At 37.3% G+C, this 23,312-nt stretch overlaps 1 protein-coding gene across 1 annotated transcript in view; it reads left to right on the top strand.

The window, feature by feature from the left end:
• The window catches only part of FN1 (fibronectin 1), an 80,908-nt gene that overhangs the window by 16,263 nt on the left and 41,333 nt on the right, over positions 1 to 23,312 (top strand). The window contains exons 10-20 of the mRNA XM_049784332.1: positions 669 to 821; positions 2,108 to 2,236; positions 4,077 to 4,220; positions 10,785 to 10,906; positions 13,963 to 14,149; positions 14,317 to 14,493; positions 15,461 to 15,589; positions 15,685 to 15,774; positions 17,020 to 17,214; positions 17,781 to 18,053; positions 20,372 to 20,638. Of these exons, the coding sequence (XP_049640289.1) occupies positions 669 to 821; positions 2,108 to 2,236; positions 4,077 to 4,220; positions 10,785 to 10,906; positions 13,963 to 14,149; positions 14,317 to 14,493; positions 15,461 to 15,589; positions 15,685 to 15,774; positions 17,020 to 17,214; positions 17,781 to 18,053; positions 20,372 to 20,638 (1,866 nt within the window). The remainder of the gene's footprint in view (positions 1 to 668; positions 822 to 2,107; positions 2,237 to 4,076; positions 4,221 to 10,784; positions 10,907 to 13,962; positions 14,150 to 14,316; positions 14,494 to 15,460; positions 15,590 to 15,684; positions 15,775 to 17,019; positions 17,215 to 17,780; positions 18,054 to 20,371; positions 20,639 to 23,312) is intronic.

The following is a 23,312-nucleotide window of genomic DNA, read 5'->3' as shown; positions in this document are numbered from 1 at the left end:
GTAACTGCTATAATTACAGGATTATATTAATAGCCACACACGATTTAAATGTAGCTCTATATACTTTATCATATAGGAAATAACAAAATGATTCAAACTCCTCAGATGCAAAGAAATTTTAAATAAGAAGTCCGTGGTTTATATTAATGGAGAAAGGGAAAGCGATTGCATTTTTTTTTGTTTTTAAATTTTAAGTATCCCATAGATCACATTTGATTTTCTGGTTGTAAGATCAAGAATCTACACTTTGCATTTCCAAATGTGTATGAAAATTTAAAACCAAGAAAGAATTTTACTTTTGTCATTGCCTTTCACACAAAAAAGAGAATGTTGAATTTAAAAGAAAAACAGTTTAGTTTGCACATTCATCAGATTTTCTTTGATTCAGAATTAACTGGAATTAGATAAAGTGATGGGCAGTTGTCAAATGTTTTACAAACTGGTAATATCATTGGTTCACAGTCCTTCGCCTTTCTTGATGTTGTTCATCCAGCATACCTTACTTTTGGACTGTTTTTTCCTCAGGAGCTTGAACTCTCCACTCCACATAGCAGCAGCACTGAGATTTCTTTGAGATATACACATTTTCAAGTGACAATTCTTAGAACAACCCTTTTAGACTTGTAATTATTTATCCAGAGTGCTGTTCTCATCCTATTTCCTAACAGCTCATGAGGAAGTCTGTACCACCAGCGAAGGGGTGATGTATCGCATTGGAGACCAGTGGGATAAGCATCATGACATGGGCCACTTGATGAGATGCTCATGTATTGGAAATGGTCGTGGGGAATGGACCTGTGTTGCCTACTCGCAGCTTCGAGGTATGCATGCTTATTAATGAAAGCATTGCAAAGAACAGATAGTTTAGATCATTAGGCTTATATGAGAACACATATACTTTACCAGATGCTGGAGAAGAAAAACCATATCTCCATTAGTCTAATATACTAGATAAGTTTCACATTTTTAGAGGCCAAATAAGAAAAGCTGACAGAGCAATACTGAGATTCTGAAACATTCTCAGGATGTAAATGTTTAGACTAAGTCAAAAAGATTACTTTAAAGGCAAGAATACAATTGTTTTCTCTTTTTTAGCTTTCAAATGCCACTTGATTCATACTTAAGATTTCACCATTTCTTTAAAAAATGAATTTTAGGAATTAGAATGATATTACAGTGGGTAGGATGCTTGCATTGCACTTGGCTCACCTGAATTTGATCCATATAGTCTCAGGAGCTTTTCCAGCAGTGATCCCTGAGTGCAGAGCCAGGAGTAACCCCTAAGCAATAAACAAAATTGGGACTTTGCTAAATCATAATCAGACTCCTGCAGATCCAGGCATGAAGAGATAGATTCTTTTTATTCATTTTAAAACTTTAAATTCAAATATGTAATAAAAGGGTATTATTAATTGATTAAAGCAATTTGTTATATATATATTTTTGATTTTGAATGTAAGATTTTGTTAGATTCTGAGTTGAAAAGTAATTCATATAGTTGGTATGTTGACACAGTGGTATCAAATGGGTAATAAATTTCAGATTTAATAATGATGATGAATAAGGATGCATTTCTGAAATGAATTCTAGAAGGCCTTTTAGACTATCTCTTCATTTTAAATATGAGGAAGCAAACTTTGCCCCCCAAAAATTGAAGTGATTTCTCAGTATCTCTCACAGAGTTAAGAACAGAGTTGGCTTGTTATTTTCCTATCAGATGAATACCTTTGGTGGTATTTTTCTTCAATCTAATTATTTCTATTTTGTCATTCCAAAAATAACGCCACCCATTTACAGTACTCTAGAAGTAGGTTCAGTCTTCTCATTTGTCATAAATGAGCAAGAACTTTTCTGAACATGGTATATATTTATTCAAAAATGTATTCACAGGGAAGTATCTCATCACCTTGACCTCTGACATTTACATTTTTTGTAAAAAATGAGTGCTATTGACTAAGATTTGAAAAAATATTTATTCAATGCCAGATGCAATGAATTTAAGTGGAAGGTGTTGATTCTGAAGTGGAAGGGACTATATAATGTATAAATGTCTTTTATTTCCTGAGTGAAGCTTAAAAATGTCTTCTGTTCTTCTCATTCTAAACAGATCAATGCATTGTTGATGACGTCACTTACAACGTAAATGAAACCTTCAATAAGCGTCATGAAGAGGGGCATATGCTGAACTGTACTTGCTTTGGCCAGGGTCGGGGCAGATGGAAATGTGATCCTATTGGTAAGAAGGTTTATCTTTCTAGAAGTTTCTAAAGCTTGGGAAGTGTAGGCAAGTTTTAAGTATTGTGAACTGTGTGATATTCCATAAGTTGATTTCAGCCTTTGATAAGTGGCTTGCAGAATGTTTTGCAAACTCTTTTTCTAATTATGGGTCAGTGTATTCTGCTAGATTTCGTATCAAACATAGACTCACTTTGTTTCTGAATCAGAAAGGTAGACCATGTTGTGAAAGAGAACCTTCCTTTGCTGACTGTTCTATAACATGGGCAAATGATTGTGCCAGCAAATAGCTCTCTCCAAAATGCTTTATTTTTCTTGGCAACTCTTTCTCATAGATTTGAGCAAATAGTGAAGGTTAAGCTTTTAAAGAGCTGTGTTACCAGTTTTGTGGTAATCCTTTAGTATTTCTTTTTCCTATGATCACAAGAAGTGTGGGTTAAAGGCTGATAGTCACCAGAGTGATTGATAAATTTATTCAGGGATTGGTCTCCCTAAGACTCATTTCTGATGTCACTGCAAATAAATCACGTGCATTAAGATTTTCATCCTTCTTAACCTTTAAGAAAAGATAAGAAAGATATTTATTTTGGGGGGGGGGTCACACCCAGCAGCATTCAGGGGTTCCTCCTGGCTCTATACTCAGAAATCGCCCCTGGCAGGCACAGGGGACCATATGGGATGCCAGGATTCGAATCACTGTCTTTCTGCATAGAAGGCAAACGCCTCATCTCCATGCTATCTCTCCTGACCCAAAAGGGATATATTTTTTTAACATTTTCATCCATCCTGAACCAAATGGGTTTTTGTGGTTCTTCTATTAAATTTTTTTGGGTTCAGTTGAATTATAGCATTTTCAGATGACAGAATGTCTTGCATTACAGTGTCTCATGTCTAAGGCTATTTGAAAGTACAGTACACAAATGTCCAAATTTTAAGCACTATGGTGCTTGTAGTAAGCTTGTAGTAAGCTTTTCCATCTCAGCTTGGGTGGGCTGTATTGTTACAGTTTTAGATTGAGCTGAATGGAGTCAGGTAATTCACTCTTCTATCTCAGGAGTCAGGCAGAATGCAATGTCTTATCTTACCCTTTCAATAGAAGCTGCTTAGTACTACATTTGTCCATCTACTGGCTCCAGATGGTCACGGCAGAGGTGCTCAATGCCCAAAGGGTTAAATAAAACATTGTTGCACGTTTGGTAAAAGAAGGAATTTTCATTATTTTTGTTTTTATGGCTACCATAAGGAAGAAGTCAAACAGAGTCAATCCTTTAACTGAATGCAATTAGTATTCCTTTACAAAAGAGAATGCTTGCTCACTGAGAAAACAGACTGGCCAGATGAGTTTGTTTGAGCAGAGATTGCCAAAGCCTTTGAGGTTTCTTTAGAAGCTGCTGGCAAATTCTCCTGGTTAAAATTTGACCATTCAATGATTTCCATGTCAAATTAAGTGCTCTAAATTTTTAAGATGTGAAACTTCCAAGATGTTCTTGCTTATTTGATTGGTAATAAACTGGTAATAGTTGACTGATATTATTTAATATGAATAAATAACTAATTTTTCCAAGTGGATTTTCAGAATAGCAAGATAAGCCGAAACCTAAATCTTTGTATTTTTCGTTTGTAAACTTTTCCTTTAGAAAGTGAAATTTTCCCTTACTATTAATTTTTCTATAAGCTAAAAAGGTATAAGCAAACTATTTCTTTAAACTTTTTAACTGTATATATTTGTGAGAAGTTGCAAGTTCTGTGGCAGCTAACAATTGTAAGTTTTAGCTCACTAAAATTAAGTTTGTAACTTTAAGTTTTCAAATCTACCTATCTTTGGTTTGTTAATATTTTAGACCAGTGTCAAGATTCAGATACCAGAACATTTTATCAGATTGGAGACACATGGGAAAAAAATGTGCGTGGTGTCCGATACCAGTGTACCTGCCATGGGCGTGGCATTGGAGAGTGGCTTTGTCAGCCTGTAAATGCCTACTCAGGTAAGCAGCTTTTTTCCCCCTACAAATTAAAAACTTACACACTGGCTTCTCCAAACAGACCAGCATCAGAGATACTTGAGGTCCAAAGTTGAAGTTGCCTTCCTTTCTCATGCTTTTCTGTTTATGACATTTTCCAATAATCAACTAAATTTTGAACTGAAATCAATTTTTCTCCCCCATTAAGTAAAAGATATGGAAGTCGATGAGAATGTGTCTGTAGGAAATTATGTTTCTTGACACTGCTAAAGCCTTTAAAATGCGTTCATTTCATGTCTATCCAAACTGTGAAGAGAAGTTGTTGAATGGCACTCACTAGCAAGAGGTAATTGTGGTTTCATGTTTGGTTCTCAATGGAGAAATTGCATAGCGAAATGATATGAAATATAAATGGAGGTTATGTATGGGGTTAGCTTTTCAAACTAAACCCTCTTTGTGACAAAATGTACATTTGTTTGGTTAAAGACAGAAACAACAACAACAAAGACAGAAACAAGACTTTGTGATCAAGTGTTGACTAATAAAGTCAATTTTCTGCCTACATCGTTCAAATATGTGTATTGCTGGATCACAGGATCCTAGTGGTAGAAACTATTGATTCGTTTAAGGAAAAAATCTTTATGAATTTTTACCTAGTAATTATAATAAAAAGTGTTAGAATATGAAACTCTTCTTTGTAGGCAGGACTTATTTGAGCAACTACCATGGTGCAAAAATTTCTCTTAACTAACAAACAGAAGAATTATTATCAAGATTAAGATGCATGCTAGCATAAGGGCAAGCCCATTTGATTTCCCAGACTGATAATTTCTTGAGCATAGCTGGGCATAAGCCTGGAGGCCCTTAGCACTGCCCAAGTGATCTGAGTAATCTCTGATGTCATGGACCTAAGCAGTATTACATCCTTGGCCTCTCACATAATTGACATACCAGCTTGGTTGACTAATCTTGAACACTGCTAAGAAATATCTGCACACTGTCACCTAAATAGTGTGTGTGGTGTGTTAGAGATCAAAGGGCCAGGATGATACTATAAGAACTCGAACCCATGCCTTGCATATACAAGGTCCCAAATTCTGTCCTCATCACAACATAGTTCTGTATGCACCATGGTATATGGTATATAGATCTAGTAACTCCTAGCACTATAGTGCCTGAGAAGATGCACTCCACCAAGAATTGAATTATCAGGGGTAAGTAGCCCCTGAGCTCCTAAGTATTTATTGGAGCCATCCTTACCTTCCTCCCAATGTTTTTATTTCTAAAATACAAGAGATTTTCAGGGTGTCTGAATATGTCTATATCAGAAATTAAATTGACTAATTCATTCCATGATTCTGAGAAATTTGACTATCATAGAAAACAAGGTATGGAGTAAGTCAGTGCTTTCAGAACATGGACCCTAGGGCAACTAAGTCCAGAAGAAGATAGGTGTTACATTTTACTATTTTTCTTAAGGGACATGATAGCTGGTTATTTTTAAAGTTCCTTCCAAGATTTACAGTCCAACACTTTATGAACCTAAATAACAGACTTCTAGATATATCTGCAAACTGAAGAACTCTTCTACCCAGTGCTCAGACAGGACGGATTCACCTAGCAAAATTAGGCCTGTCTCTTTTTTTTGTTTGTTTGCTTTTGTTTTTGTTTTTGTTTTGGGGCCACACCCAGATGCTCAGGAGCTACTCCTAGCTATGTGCTCAGAAATCATTTCTGGCTTGGGAACCATATGGATCGCTGGGGGATTAAACTATGGTCCGTCGTAGGTCAGCTGCGTGCAAGGCAAACGCCCTACTGCTGTGTCACTGCTCTAGCCTCTAGACCTGTCTCTTAATTTTTTTTGTGTGGAGAGTTCTTAGGTATAAAGCATTACTTTAAATAGTGTTCATTTTAATAATTTTTAAAGATCTAGTTTCAAAATCATCAATTCAGAAAATATGTCAATGTTTTCTTAATAAATGTCGAGTAATTTTTAAGAGTAATTCTTGACATTTATTAATTGGTAACTTTATTAATTAGTAATTTTAGTAATTCTAAGAAAGTAATTTTTATGGGGTGGAGATATATCGGACAATGGATAGGGTGCTTGCCTTGCATATGACCAACCTGATATCTGGCACTCCATTTGGTCTGTCAGGTCCTTCGGCAATGATCCCGTAGCATAGCTTAGTTTTCCTTCACTCAAAACAATATGAAAAGAGAAATTCATTCTAGTTATTGTGTTCGTGGCTGTCCTTGATGTTGCCACTAAATAAAAATGACTTATTCTCACTGATTTCATGGAAAACTTTTTCTCTTGTGAAGTGGGATATGTCAGAGTTTAAGACTAAATAGAAAGGAATGCAAATGGATTGAATTTGATGCATTGGCCTTGTTCTTCTTTAAAAAGTTTGCTACCTTTTATAGATCATTGTAGAGATTATTGAGCGGACAGGAGAATTAGGGATAAGGGCACTGGTATTTGCTTTCTGTGTGCATTTTGGTGCTTATCTCTGCTTGGTTTATTCAGTCAAGCTTTGCATGTCAGGCTTTAGGAGTGCGGGAAGAGTAAAGGGACAGCAGATTACTAAGAGATTGTCTCACAGCTCTGCCCTGTTTGTCTCTTCTACCAAGGACCTGGTAGAGTTGTACAAACTAACTGAAGATAAGGGGCATTCACTTTGTAAATGAGCAACTAGAAAAACACAAATATCTGTAAACTAAATAGAGGAAAAAAGGACAGAGTGACAAACTCATAAATGTTTAACTTCATCAGGGTCATCATTACTGGAGATTTTTCAGTTTGGGCTTATTTTAAACTGATTTTCAAAGAATAGGCTTTGTGTCATATCTTAACTATTTTGTTAGCCTGGTCTTTTGCTTTTACTCTATTACAAAATAGAGTAAATACTCAGGATAATATAAAAGCTTTGGGGCCGGAGAGATAGCATGGAGGTAAGGTGTTTGCCTTTCATGCAGAAGGTCATCGGTTCGAATCCCGGCGTCCCATATGGTCCCCTGTGCCTGCCAGGAGCAATTTCTGAGCATGGAGCCAGGAGTAACCCCTGAGCACTGCCGGGTGTGACCCAAAAACCACAAAAAAAAAAAAAAAAAGCTTTAAGGAATCTACCTGAGAGTTCATAGGACATGGGCTCATGCCTTGCAAGCTCCAGACCTCAACTTCCATCTAGGCACTGTCTGGTCTTCTGAACACTTCCAGGTATAGTCCTGGTGTCCCCTAAAATCACTAGACTAGCATCTTCACATTACCATATTTTAATGTAGAGTTGTCACAGTAGGTTGATAGAGTATTGCTGGAAGAGACCCAATTCCAAAGTTAGTTTTACCAAATGTCAGGACTAAAAAGATTATTAAAAATTTAAATCTAATTAATGTGAAATATGTCATAACCTCAAAATTTGTCTTTAAATTACACATTGAGACAATAATAGTTTAATTGGTCTTACAAATCACAGACAGTATGGACAAAATGTGCAGTACTTATGGCATCCTTTTAGGATGGCTTGCCAGTATAAATTTCTTTAGTGCACTCTATTTTGAGATAGGCTGTGAGGTCAGTTTTTGAAGAAGCATCATTTAAAAACAGAATTATTAAAGCTGCATATTTTAGAAAGTAACACATTGTTTTCCTCCATCAGTGGGGTGAAAACCTATTAGTTGCCCTCTCCTGGCTCCCATCTCACCCTTTAGCCTCTGTATAGTCAAAAAAGCATGACTAGGCTTAAGGTTGCTTTTTTTTTCTAAACATTAATTCTCATAAGCATTTTGTTGTTGTTTTGGGGCCACATCTTGTAGTGCTTAGGTATTACTCCTGGCTCTGTGCTGAGGGGTCACTCCTAGGGAGGGAATCTTAAGCTTTCTTTCTGTATATAAAGCAGTCAGGAGTCTCTAACTCGCGGCCTGCGGGCCTTTTGCGCCCCCCCCCCCAACACATTTTGTGGCCCTGCCCTAGAGGAATCTTTTTTTTTTGTTTTGTTTTGTTTTAGTTGTTTGGGTCACACCCCCCAATGTTCAAGGCTTACTACTGACTTTGCACTCAAAGATCACCCCGACTTTGCCTCCTGCGGCCCCCAGGTAAATTGAGTTTGAGACCCCTGCGCCTGTTCAATTACCTGTTTGGCCCTTATGATAAGCTTTTAATTTTTTAAATAAGAAAATCTTTGTAGAACAGCTTTAATACAGTTGAGAAGGAGTTACAGAAATTTGCTATAAAACATACACAGCTTTGGGGCCGGAGAGATAGCACAGCAGCATTTGTCTTGCAAGCAGTCGATCCAGGACCTAAGGTGGTTGGTCTGAATCCCAGCGTCCCATATGGTCCTCCATGCCTGCCAGGAGCTATTTCTGAGCAGATAGCCAGGAGTAACCCCTGAGCACTGCCGGGTGTGGGGCCCCCCCAAAAGAAATATAAACAGCTTCCCCCATTACCAATAACACTGAGTGGATGTCTGGTACAATCAATAAAACTGTACTGGCATAATATTATTACACAAAGTCTACAATTTACAGGAGAGATAATTCTGAAGCTGTACATTCTGTGAATTATAAACATTTCCCATTCCAAATTATGATTTCAAACTAAATACAAGGCAATTCAAGTGTCTATTTATCTAAATAAATTAAAGCAGGATTTCTTCAGGTATTGATCTTTAAACATGTCTCATGCCAAGTATTTTTTTTTCCGGTTACACATGAAAACATTTAATCACATGGCTAAAACTTCGTTTTAATGTTTGTCTTTAAACACCAGTTTATATTTGTGAGGCTTTTCCTGAAAATAAATGGGAATTCAAAGAGGGGCATGGAATTGCCTTTTGCCAATTGACCAAAATAAATATCTCGATATGGTTTATGAAATATAGACTGAACTTAAAGAGAGAACTGGAAATAATTTTAGTCTTGAAATTTGGATTTTATGGGTTGGAAAACTTTATATAAAATTAAATTAATATCCAGAGAACATTGAATTAGTCTCTTATTTACATACTAGCCTTCTGCCATCTAACTGTTCCTGAGGAAGTGAGCATATTATTCTAGAACTTTGAGTCTACACAGATATGAAAGTTAATATTTGTTGTACAAAGAGAAAACTTTGTTAATAAAGTTGGAAAAGTGATACATTTATCCTAAGAACTTTTAGAAAATTTTAAATCTGGTAATAATCTGGTAAAGGCATTATTAAGCTTTCAGTACTTGGTTTTTTAAACAGTTTCAGCAAGATTAATCTGAAAAGGTTATTATAAGAAGCTTTAGTTTTATTGCTAGTAAAATGGTTGTTGATTGACATGAAAAAGACAAGGCTTAAGAAAAAGACAATGCAAGCATAAATTTCCTGATATTTTCTATGCTATTCTAAATGTCCTTGTTCAGAGTGGATTCTATCTCCTTTAGGTGCTGAAACCATATGCCCCAGGGTTAGTACAGGTATTAAGGTAACTTGCCTTGCAAATAGTCAACCAGTTTTATCCCCAATACTGCATGATCTTCCAAGCAGCACTGGGAGCAGCTCCCAACATGGAGCTGAGAGCTAAACATCTTTGGCTGTGTGGTTCAAACTCCCAAACTCCTTCTTCCCAAAAAGTAAAACTCATATGTCAAAACTGGTATCATTAAAAAATAAACCACCAAACTTTAAATTTGGAGGAGTAATAGCCATGTATATAAAAATATAAAAATACTGGGGTCTGGAGAAACAGTACAGCAGATAGTATACTTGCTTGCACACTACTACTTGTGTTTGATCACAGACATCCCCAATCGTACCCTGGACACTGCCAAAAGTAACTTCTGGGCATCACCAGGTGTGAGCCAAAAATAAACTTAAAAAAGTGAATTTATTATATCCTCCAAAATGCCATATTAAGTTTTTGGAAAATGAAAATATTCAATTAATAGTTTTAAGTTTTGTGATTTATTTTTGTAAGCAACAATGAAAATTCAATGTATTTGTAGAAAAAAATTTATTTCAATAAGTTGACTAATAAAGGGGTAATATTAGACAATACTTTTTGTATAAAATTAAAATTACTTTATAAACTGATAAGAAATAAAGTTAATTCTTTAATTACTTTTTAATCTGTTTATTTGAGACTCTATCCTGTTTAGAAATGTGTTTGGTTTACATCATGCCATATGGCCTTTGAAACATTATCTCTTCCTTAGATGTAGATTCACTTTTGATGAAATTCTCCAAACTAGAATTTGCATTAGAGAAACTTTATATGACAAGTAAATGAAGTCTGTATTCTGTATTACATTGTGTGTGTTGAGCTAGTTTCATTGTTTACTCACAATTCTTTGAAAATAGTCTGAAGAGCAAACTAAGGTATTAATTTTTTTTTATTTGATGCAAACAAGTTCTGTCTGTCTTTTTCGTCTGAATAGAGTAATCTATCAGCAAAAAGGATTGGTTGTATTCATTGCCAATGTCAGCATGTAAAAGAATAAACCCATATAATTTTTATTGTGCTAACATTTGTTCACAAGCAAACTGTCTCTAATGATGCTTATCCATTGTTTAAATGTCAGTGAGCAAATAGTCAAGATAACAAAATTTTACATTTTCAGGTGCACCTGTTCCTGTCCAAATAACAATCATTGAGAGTCCGGGTCAGTCCAACGCTCACCCCATCCAGTGGAATACACCACAGTCATCTCACATTAACCAGTACATTCTCAAATGGAGGCCTGTGAGTATTCCACCCAGACACTTGTAAAATAAATATTTTCTACAGCTTTCAGATCAACAGATATGATCATATAGATATAGCTTTTGGGTCAATTATTAAGAAGGTTTTAGTTCTTCATGGACAAAGATCTCTTTAAAAAGACAGTGATGGGGCCAGAGAGATAGCATGGAGGTAAGGCATTTGCCTTTCATGCAGAAGGATGGTGGTTGTAATCCGGCATCTCTTATGATCCCTGTGCCTGCCAGGAGCGATTTCTGAGCATAGAGCCAGGAATAACCCCTGAGCGCTGCCGGGTGTGACCCAAAAACCAAAAAAAAAAAAAAAAAGTGATAGAATAATAGTAATACTTATTACTCCCAATATGGGAAGAAAATATAAAATTTTTGCATGTTCTACAAACCCAGAAAGGAAAAATTATTGATATATTTTCTTAAATTATAACTATATATTTTGCTTCTTGTTTTTTTTTTTGAAACTGATAATGTTTGTTTAAACATTGATAATGTTTAAAATCTTACTTTTGATTCTCTGAATTTATTTGGATAGAAGAGAGCATAATATAAATACTACAAAGATTCCTCAAAGATAGCATGTTCCTGGCATGTATAAGTTCCATGTTCAATCCCTGTATTACCTGTTGGTGTAATGGTGGTGGCCCCCAGTATGGCTAAGAGGTTCCTTTCAAACAAAAGCAAGAAAAGTAAAGGAAAGAAATTATGAGAGGAAAGTATAAATGAGAAAGGATGTTTTTTTAAAATAAATCTTTATATTAAAAAGATTTGTTAATTAAACCTTAATTTTTCTTACCCTTTCACAATGCTTACACAATCCTCAAAATTCATGGCTGATTTTATATATATATATATATATATATATATATATATATATATTTTGATTTTGATTTTGATCATAGTGACTTACATATCTTTCACATTAGTATTTTAGATACATATTGACATTGAATCAGGGGAATACCCACCACCAAATTTGTCCTCCCCCCTGCCCCGTTCCCTTTCTGCAACCCATATCCCCACCATCACCCCAGGCTGATTTATATTTTTAAATGATATTTTAAACATAGAAGAAAAGTGTTCATTGGTAATCATAGCTTGGTTTCTAGCAATTTCTAAAGAAAACTTATGACCAATCATATAATTAGATTTTGATAAAATTATTGAAGCTTGTGAAAAGATGATTGTTCTCCTTTTACTTGCTTTATAAGGCTGGGGATATACTGAGTGGCCCTGAGTGGGCAGATCTTTTTATCTGGTAGTGACAGTAAATAGAGTGCAAGTATGTTTTTTTTCAGAACCTTTTTTATCTCATATCATCCCATCATCAGATTTACTCACATTTAAATTTAACTCTGAAGTATTTTTTGAGAATTCTGAAGTAAAGGGCATTAATAGGCATTTACATGGAGATTTAAAGTAGTCCTCAAGGAATAGAAGAAGTCAATTTTTTTCTAAAATTTTGTTTTTGTTTTGTTTTTGGACCATACCTCCAGCAGTGTTTAGGGCTTACTCATGACTTTCCACTCAGGAATCACTCCTAGTGGGCTCGGGGAACCATATGGGATGTTTGGAATCAAACCCAGGTGACTGTGTGCAAAACAAATACCCTACCTTCTGTACTATCATTTCAGCTGCTTTCTGAGATTTTTAACAAATTTGAAACCTTTAGTTTTCTTATACGTCTAACTTTTGTATCTTCTCCCATCCTCTGTGACATGACAGCTTTTACAAATTCAAATTGTAATGTTTTCACATACTGCAGTCTGGTCCACTTTCAAATATACGTTAACAATATGCGAACAATCTTCTGTTTCTGTGATTACTTCCTTTCAATAGCTAATCAAAAATTTTCACAGTGAAAAAAGTTTAAGAATAATGTCTGAGCTGTTTTTGATGACAAATTTCAGTCTTTTTAATGAATTTGAGTTAAAATTTATATATAACTAGCTCTAGGAGAGCTGAAAGAGCTCAAGGTTTGGAGTACACATTTACAGGAGCCCAGGTATGATTTCAGAATCATCCATACAGTCCTCTGAACACAGCAAAAAGTAACTCCTGAGCACAGAGCTTGAAAAAGTTCCCGAACACCACTTGATGTAGCCCCAAACCAAAAATAAAATGAAAAATAGAATGAAAAGGACTAGAGTCATTTTCTTATTTATTTAGTTATTACTTATTTATTATAGACACTGATTCTTTTCATATTTAAAACTGTTGATTGTGTGATTTTTAAAAAGTATTGGGCATTAAAAATGAATTTTATCTTTATATTAGTTTACAAACTTGGCACTTTTGTTTTCCCCATTTTACTGCAATGAGTTTTGTGATCCATGGCATATTAATGAAGTTGAGTAGAATGTGAGAATGTAAACTGGAAGCAAAAATTAAATAAACCAAAGTTCATTCTTCAGTCTTATCCAAATAGGTTAACCACTTCTGATGGAGAAGAATATCCAAGAATGAGTCATAACCCCAGACAGTTGAAATTTATCTATCAAGATATCAGTAACTGAGTCAAAAGCAATATTATTATGCTTTTGACTTTTTTCTAGGCAAGACACTTTAATTTCCCCTTATCAAGTAAAAAATGGAGACTTTTTCTCTTTTTGCAGAGAGGAATCTCTGTTTCTTTTATAAATAGAAAAAGGTAGGAGATGCAAATTTTCAGTTCTATAAATTATATTACTGATTATCATTGATTTGGCATAAGAAAGGTCCCAAGTGCTTGTGGCCTTGAAACTTTGGACATGTCTCATTATTCTGTTTCTCCACTGGTGAAATGAAGGCACCAGTGCAATCAACTGGGAGAATGGGGGAGCTGAAAATAAAGCAAGATGAAGGGTAGCACCCAGACATCATAAAGGTCAGCTCCAGCCATCTTGATTACTCTGGGCTCCCAGTGCCATTCCACTGTCCTGGGAAGAGGACACCAGAGCTTTCCTAAATATTACTCCTCGTAAATATTTTGGTACAATATTTGTGTTTCATTTAACTTATAGAAAAGTAGTCGCGGTCAATATTTGTGTTTCATTTAACTTATAGAAAAGTAGTCGCGGTCGTTGGAAGGAAGCCACCGTCCCAGGCCACTTAAACTCATACGTCATCAAAGGCCTGAAGCCAGGAGTCATCTATGAAGCGCAACTCATCAGTATCCAGATAAATGGCCACAGAGAAGTGACACATTTCGACTTCACCACCTCCGGCAGTGGCACTGGCCCAACCGTGAATCGTACGTTCTGATCCTACTCTTGCATGGTTGGGCCTGTGTGGCATGATGGGATGGAGAATGAGGGCATGCTCATTTTACATTCCTCTGTCACCTATCGTTTTGGTGAGGTTCTTCACAGCTTGTCATTTTCTCTGGACTGAAGGTTTGTCTCCTTTCTGTGTCTGCAGAAAACACGGTGACAGGTGAAAGCACACCTCTCCCTCCCATGGTGGACACTTCGGAGTCAGTGACTGAAATCACATCCAACAGCTTTGTAGTCTCATGGGTGTCAGCTTCAGATACTGTGTCAGGATTCCGTGTGGAATATGAACTGAGCGAGGAGGGCGGTGAACCCCAGTACTTGGGTGAGTGCAGAGTATTGTTATATGGTTTGGAGTAGCTGCTTTTCATCACCACTTAGGTGGGGAGGTCTTTAGTAGCTTCAAAGGTAGACACTTTGAATGAAACAAAACATCCTTCTATGAAGAAAGAACATGACAGAGCTTTCTAGAATTCTGCTGGGATGCTCCTGAGCCAAGTATACCTTTTTCTGGCCTCTGCTATGATTTGCCATGATGTGAACCTGGGCACAGCTCTACAATGCAAATGCATTTTGCTTATGCAGGCAATTGGCATTGACAAACTGGCACCACAAAATGTCAGCATTTGGAGATACTTGGTACCCTCATTTAGACTTGACCAAATCTCAGGTTGTACTTGCAAGAAAGTTACTTCAAGGGCTAGAGTGCATGCCTTGCCTGCATGAGGCCCCAAAGTTAATCTTCAGTGATGAGCCCCAGAATACAGCCAGATATATCCCTGATGTGCCCTGTGCAGTACCAGATATGACTTCAATGCCCCTCAGCACCCTGAGTGAGGCCCACAAAATATCTTTGTTGTAGAGTAATGTAGTACAAAAACAGTATGCAGATCCTGAAGCTAATGCTCAATGAATTTTTATGAAGTACATTCAGGTGAAAGGTGATATCCTTTCTTTCCTCACTCACCATCACCTATAACCTGTAACCATGACATTTACTCTGAACTACAGAGGGCTGTTTTTGCACTTGTGAGGATGTATGAGAAAAATTCTAGATCTTTAGAGAGTGGGGAAAGGCAGGGGGTCTGGGGAGAGAATGGAAAAGAAAAAAATAATGACTTCTGAGTGCCTTAGAGCTCTTGATTGTATTCCTTGACTATCAGTATATTTTAAATCCCATCTTCCTCTCTTCCCACTTAATTGATAGTTTTTAAACTTTTTTTCATATTTGTTGAAAAAGACACTCGAGGGTTCTTTTGCTTTGGTTAATAAGCTTTCCTTTTTCTTTCAAGATCTCCCAAGCACAGCTAGCTCTGTGAACATCCCTAACCTGCTTCCTGGTCGAAAGTACGTCGTCAATGTCTATGAGATATCAGAAGGGGGAGAGCAGAATTTGATCTTATCTACCTCACAGACCACAGGTACCAGTGTATGACATGATACAAAAAGAAGCTTTTTGCTTGTGAAATGGTTGCCCAGCACCATTTCCTGACTTTCCTCTTGTCTTCCTCTTTAGCACCTGATGCCCCACCAAACCCTACAGTGGACAGAGTGGATGACACCTCAATTGTTATTCGCTGGAGTCGACCCCAGGCACCCATCACAGGTCAGCTCACCTTCTACCCAGCTGCCTGGTTCCTTCTGATGGTACAAAAGGGAGGAAGCAGGTTCTTATCTATGCATCAGCATATGAATCACCCAAAGTTAATAGAATTCCTAAAGTAGATTGTATGTGAGTGAAATTAATAATGTGATTATTTACAATCCTCTTTTTATATGGTTAATTTCTCCTCAAACCCATATTATCATTCCCTCTTTCCAAATACACACATGTACATACAAGTGCACACACATGCATGCAGACACACACACACATACACACACACACACACACACACACACACACACACACGCATGCTCTCAAAAATGAGATCTTTGTCTTAGGAAACCAGACATTCCCATGGTAGGAGAGGGGAGCATATTTCAAAATCCTTACTAGAGCTCTTTATTTTTTTAGATTAAATTTTAGTATTTTTAGAATTTGTTTTTAATAGTGCTAATTTTTATGTTTATTTATTTTGGGGGGGTTGGGCCACACCCAGTGATGCTCAGGGGTCACTTCTGGCTTTTCGCTCAGAAATCACTCTTGGCTTGGGGGACCAGAAAGGACGCCAAGGGATTGAACTACGGTCCGTCCTAGGCTAGTGCAGGCAAGGCAGATGCCCTACCACTTGCGCCACTGCTCCAGCCCCTATGTTTATGTTTTAACTGCACAAAAATAGGAAATTCCAGCACCACCAATATACCCAAATAGTCCTACCATTGTTCTCACATTATTCCTGGATGCCCAGGAACAACTCTACTGCCCCATCCTTCTCCAACCCTTGGTAACCTCAGTTCTGTTGCAGAATCCAAGGTTTCCTTTTGTCAGGTCTGTTCTTAGCAGCTGGGTTTCCTTCTGCGCTTATTTGGTAACTCTGACATTTGGGGTTCCAAAAGTACTTGATTGTGTTGTTCAGGGAGGTCCATCAATTGCTTCATTTTTTCTAAGCTGAAAGGGAAGGGGTTGGCTTAGCACAAGCATATTCATCTCATTTCTTCTGTAACCATCATTTAGTGAAGATCTTGGGTCTCCAGGAGTGAACTTTAGGATTTTAAAATGTTTATTTGTATTAAGTGGCTTTTTTAGAAAACTTACAAGGAATGGTCATGTTGAAAGAGCAGAACATAGTCAATCATTAGGAACTCAAAGAGCAAGATGTTAAAGGCTCTTGGAAAAAAGGCAGTTGTAAACTTGTAAACAGCCATTTCCTAACACTGTCCATGTTCCTTTCTGTTAATCCATCTGCAGGTTACAGAGTCATCTATTCCTCTTCACTGGAAGGAAGTAGTACAGAACTCAACCTTCCTGAGAGTGCCACTTCAGTGACTCTCAGTGATTTGGAGCCAGGGATGCCTTATAACATCACTATCTACGCTGTGGAAGAAAATCAAGAGAGCACTCCTATCATCATCCAGCAAGAAACCACGGGCATTCCTCGGAAAGGTAGCTAGAAGATCCCTTCCACTGTATCATACCTCCCTGGGGCTAAGTAGAAACATTTTGATTCCCCTTTCCATTTCTGAGCCTCCTAAGGGAAGAGAGGACAGTAAATATCCAGTAAAAAAGTAATGGTCTCTGGGCGGTTTGTTGTCTCTGTCCACAGCGCTATTTGCAAATAACCTTGAACATTATCTTATCCCTAAACATATTTTGTTCTTTTGTGTGTTCACTTTGAATCTTTTGATCAGAATTTCCCATTGTCAATTGACTTTAGACAATTTCCTATTGTCAATTTGTCAGAATTTCCTATTGTCAATTGACTTTAGACAATTTTTTATTGTCAATTTTCTATAGACAATTGACTTTAATCATCTTCCTGGGGCTAGTGAGATCAATCATGCTCTGGATGCCAGAGGTCTAGGTTTAATCCCCAGCACCATATGATCATCTGAGTCTCATCAGGAGTGAACCCTGAGCACAGAGATGGGATGGCCCAGAATTCCCTTGCTCCCCCAAATAGATCCTTTACTTGGTATTGAGTGACTGCTTGCTGGGCTTTTCTTTATTAGAGAGACTTCAGCCACCTCGGGATCTGCAGTTTGTGGAAGTGACAGATACAAAGATCACCATCATGTGGATGCCCTCGCAGACTATAGCGACTGGTTATCGCGTGGAGGTGATCCCTGTCAACAGGACTGGGGATCATGGACAGAGGCTGCCCATCAGCAGAAACCTTTTTGCAGAAGTCCTTGAGCTATCACCAGGCGTCACTTATCAATTCAGAGTCTTCGCTGTGTACCAAAATCAGGAGAGCAAACCGCTGGTTGCTGAGCAGACCACCAGTATGTTCGCTTCTTGACCTACCCTGTTCTTTACCTTCGAGCAATGAACAGCCAGTTCTTTTCTTCAAGGTTTATGGTTAGAAAGAGGAGATCGCTCCACCCCAAAGGAATGTGCCAGGGACAGGGAGCACATTTAACTCAGGCAGGCTGCTGGGCTAGCACAAGAGAGCCTGTTCCCAAAAAACACATGCTAGAGGAATGACACCAAGAGAGGACAACTCTGGAGAAACGAGGTTTCCTTCTTTTTGCAGATGTGGATTGAAAATATGGATGCATTTTTAGGTCACAATACAATTCTACCTCAGCCTTCAAATGTAGGCTCTTGATGCTTCTTACAGTGGAATTCGTTACCTCTGATAAACTAGGCAGATTTGTTTTTATTGTAAGAATTTATTCAAGAGACAAAATTGATTAACATATTGAGGTAAACTGACATAACATAATATAGTAACATAACATAAAATAACATATAATTAATATAATAATACATGTAAGTCAAAGAACATTTCTGAATAAAACACAATCTTTTTTATCTTAATGACTTACATATCTTTCACAGTAGTATTTTAAGTACATATTAACATTGAATCAGGGGAATATCCATCACCACAGTGTTGTCCTCCCTTCATCCCTGTTCGCAAGCATATATCCCTTTCTCCCTCCTTTATCCCCCAGAATGCTAGTGTAACTAAAAGCATATATGTTAACACTAATGTAAACCTTTTTTTTTTTTGCAGTTCCAAATATTTTTACTAGTGGTTTCTTAAAGGTTTAGAGTCAAAGGAGCACTGTATAAACAATGTTAGAGTGGCAATTATTGTTTGCATGGGCCCACCAAAATATGGGGGTCATGGAAAGGAAAAACTGTTGGCCTAAGTACAAGGAGACCTTACCCCTGAAGTTTCCTGACATAAGACCATTTCTAAGCTCCAGGCAAACTAGTTTGTCCAATCCTGGTCATTCTCTATAGTGTTCATACAGTTATATTTTTCACAGTCTCTGTTGTTGGTATCCTGTTTCTGTATTGAAGGTCCTGGAATCTGTATATTCTACAATTGAAGTCAGGATGGTGTGGAGCAGCATCTAATTTCAACTCAGAATTAAAGGGCAATGCAGAAAGCCCTGTCCAGTATGCAGGTCATTGTTGTTGTTTAAATCTTCTCAGTGTTAAGTGAAGACTCTTTTGAGTAAATCGATGTCAGAGCAGCAGTAGAGTCTTCCCTGGACTAGGCAGATATTTGATGTTGAGAGGAGCCCAGGCCTCTACTCAAATCTTTACAGGCATAATTCTCATATGCATTTTTCATCTATTCACCTAGTGAGCAAATTCTTACTATTTTGTCTTTGGCTAATGAATTCATGCAAAAACTGAGATTTAGGGGGAAAAAAAGAAAGAAGAAGAAACAAACAAAATATCAACAACAAAAATCCCTGCAGATTACAAGGCTAGGAAGTAATATCTCTATCTGCATGGCTCAAAATCTCATGCTTCCAGATATTAAACTGGACTATCTCTCAGACACTCTCTGAAAAGTGTTTTTAGTGTCTTCTTCTAGGGACTAGAGTAAAGGTACAGTGGTTAGGCATTGCCTTGCATGTAGCTGACCTAGGTTTGTTCTAGGGCATGCCATATGCTTCTCCAAATATTGACAGGAATTATCACTGAGTGAGAACCAAGAGTAACCCCTGCATACCATGGATGTGATTCAAAAACAAACATAAAAATTGAAGACTGCTAGCTTTCCTACTTGAGAAGCCCCCTACTCAGTGTGATTCTTTCTGATAGTGCAATCATACCAGTGTCCTACCTTGAGTGAGGATCTGCATATATGTTCCCATGACTGGGTATGATTCAAATCATGTGAAAATGATTTTGCTTCTTTCATGGAGAAGAATTCAGTTAAAAAATGTAGAGACATATATTTTTTCCATGAGAATCTTTATTTTGCTTCCCTTGTCATGGACTATCCCTTTGTTTTTAAACCTGTTTGACTAAGAGCAGAGTCTTTAAGGCTTTCTAGGAGCTTGTGCTTTGGTTTTCGAAGTGCCAGTGCTATAATATAGAGTGTAATTCCGAGGATGATTGAAAAGTCAGGTTGGAAAATTAGATTTTTTTCTCCAGATCTAAGAAGCAGAAAGAGTCAGTAGTGCCAACCTCAGGGCACCTTTTGCTTTCTTAATGGCTCCCTGTTTCCAAAGCTTTGACTTTTAGCTTCAACCTTGAAAAGAGAAATCGTGAAAAATTCAACTGAACTTTAGTATTTCAGGAGAATAAATACCTGAGCTTTAAATATTCACTGATGTGTGTTTCTTTCCAGAATTGGATGCTCCCAAGGACCTCCAGTTTACCAATGAAGCTGACTCTACAGTCATAGTGACCTGGACACCCCCTCGAGCTCAGATTTCTGGGTACCAACTGACAACAGACTTGACTCGAGGAGGTCAACTCAAGAACTATAATATACCACCATCTGCCAAGAAGTATGTGCTGGATAATCTTCAACCAGGGTCTGAGTACACTGTTAGCCTAACAGCTGTAAAAGACAATCAGAAGAGTCCCAAAGTCACTGGCATCTTTACTGCTCGTAAGTCTGTAATGCAAAACCTTTTTTTAACATGGTCATAGGTTCTTTCTTTGTTTTTTAAAGTTAACTTTAAAAACTTAGTTCAGGATTTGAGTACACAGAGGTTTAGGTGCTTATCTTGCATGTAGCTGGTTTGATCCCAATAGTTTATCTAGTTCCCCAGGCATCACCAAGTCTGACCCCAAACCCCAAAATTACACACACACACACACACACACACACAAAAGAACCTGACTGCAAAGACTGCAGTTAAGTTTTTTTTTTATTTGTTTGTTTTTGGTTTTGGTTTTTGGGCCACACCTGGCAGCACTCAGGGTTACTCCTGGCTCTGTGCTCAAAAATCGCTCCTGGAAAGCTCAGGGGACCATATGGGATGCCTGGATTCGAACCACTGTCCATCCTGGGTCTGCTACATGCAAGGCAAACACTCTACTGCTGTACTATCTCTCTGGCCCCTAAGATTTTTTTTTTTAATGGAAAGGACTGTATCTTAGAAATCAGAGAGAAAGTATACAGGTGTTTAAACTTACAATCAGCCAACCCAGACTTGATTTCTGGCACCACATATTGTCTTCCTAGTACTCCCATAAATGATCTCTAAACACAAAGCCAAGAATAAGCTCCCAAGCACAACTGGGGTTGCCCCCAAAACAAACAAGCATAAAGAATATATTTCAGCAGTGCTACGCAAAAGTGTGGTCCACCAGCCATTTTTTTGGTACCTGAAATGTTTGGGGCTGAACAATAGGAACTTGTTCTAGTATGGCAATCACAAGGCACACTGCTGAGTATTGAGTGTTGAGTGCAGCTGGTAATTTTCTTGAAGCACGACTTCCTTGACAAAAGAAGCTGAGTGTTAAATTCCATCTATGATGTCAAGCTCTTTTCCTCTGGGAGCAGGACTTTGAGTAACATGTTCTAAAGCTCCCAATTAATTAAAGGTTGAATTCTCTCGTATTAAAGGAATTTACCAAATACTAGTTAAAGCAAGAAGAAATCGGCACGTCTGTCTCCATAATAATATTTTATGTATCAAAGTTAGCTCTAAGTGGAGAATAAAAATATCTATCAACAGAATAAAAGCCAGAAGTGAAGTCAAGCAAATCATTTCTTTATGAGTGTTGACTGCAGTGGATTAAAGTACTTCTGCAGAACAGAATAGCTTTCCTATTTTTTATATTTCTTAGAATTACTCTTGAAACTCCACAGACGGAAAAGTAGTGACAATAATTTTTAGTCCTGGTTGTCCTTTTGCCGATGGTTTTACAGAAAATAGCCTTAAATCTTGTACCTATGTGCATCACCGTAACGACCTATATTCACAAACTGATTCTCATACACAATACAGAGAATTATGAGAAACCTCTTTTCTAGCTGAGCATTATTTTTTTCAAAGCCCCCTTCATTTGTTATTTTTAACTCAACATTCTGAATTATAGTAACAACTAACATAGCACTTTTTCAACATATAATGCAACTATAAAGTCCTTTACAATTTTCAAAAATGCTTTCAACAAATTTTATAGTGTTTGTTTCCCAAAGAAGTTATCTATAAAACTTCCCCTGCACACATTCATAGTTTGCCAGAAATTTATTCCATCTGTATATTTGACATATATGTGAAGTTTGGATAGTATTTAAGTGTATTTCCAAAGTAACTGGCAATTATAAGCAAGTAATGTTTGCTTCTTACTTGTAAGTTTACACAGAGCTGAATTAATAGAGTGCATATCTAGCTTGAGCTTTTAAGGCCTCTCATGACTTCCTGAGCACATCTGGTTATAACCTTCAGAGCCCCGTTCACCTCTGTGGCTGACCATAATGTTTGCCAAGCATTGACTAACCAAGCTTATACTTGAGTACTGAATCTTCAGGCCCATGCCTGCAAGCATCTGAGTGTGACTCCAGCCCCCCATTCACACCCAGCACTACTGGGATGACTCCTAATGAAAACCATCTTTCTATTTTATACATAAATGCTACTAAGGTTCTAAAATCTGTTAACACAAAATATCTTTGTATTTCTTAGAAACATCTTCTTTGTAAATATCTTTTTTTTATAGATAGATGTACTTTACAGCATTCAAACTGAGATTACAGTAGATTCTTACTGACCATATGTCATTTTTAAATGTAGAACTCACCAAGAGTGAGTACTGAACTAGAGCACAGAGCACAACCCAGTATGGTCCAACCCCAACAAATAAAATAATGGAAAGAGCTCAAAAAGTTTTGATTGAATGTATCTACCTAAGCAGACTTCCAAAAATTTGCTTGATCTCCAAGCACCCCATAACCTATAAATATCAGTGGGCCTTGTTTACTTCTGAGCAATAACCCTAAGCTGAGTCCTAGGAGTAGCCTTTCTGAATTTTGTAACTTGTGCTAAATTCATAAAAGTAAATGTGAGAAAATGGGTGTCAGGGAAATGTTTCTAGGAGGAAAACTCAGCATTTTCTTTTATAAATAGGTCAATTTTTATTTCTTTAACAGCCAGTCTATTCACCAGTGAGACTTGCCAGGACTCATAGCTCAGACTCACAGTTACATCCTTTGTTGGCCTTAGTCTGTGGGTTTGTGGTTTGGAGATTTTCCTCTAATGATCTTCCCAGACAGAGAGCATCATCTTAAACTTTGAAAGATTCTTGCTGTTTAGTTCAAGCAAGGGAAAGCA

This window comes from Suncus etruscus, chromosome 1, assembly GCF_024139225.1.
Source record: "Suncus etruscus isolate mSunEtr1 chromosome 1, mSunEtr1.pri.cur, whole genome shotgun sequence".
NCBI classification, from domain to species: domain Eukaryota; kingdom Metazoa; phylum Chordata; class Mammalia; order Eulipotyphla; family Soricidae; genus Suncus; species Suncus etruscus.
The sequence above is the reverse complement of the archived record's forward strand: the minus strand, read 5'-3'. Positions and strand labels throughout refer to the sequence as shown.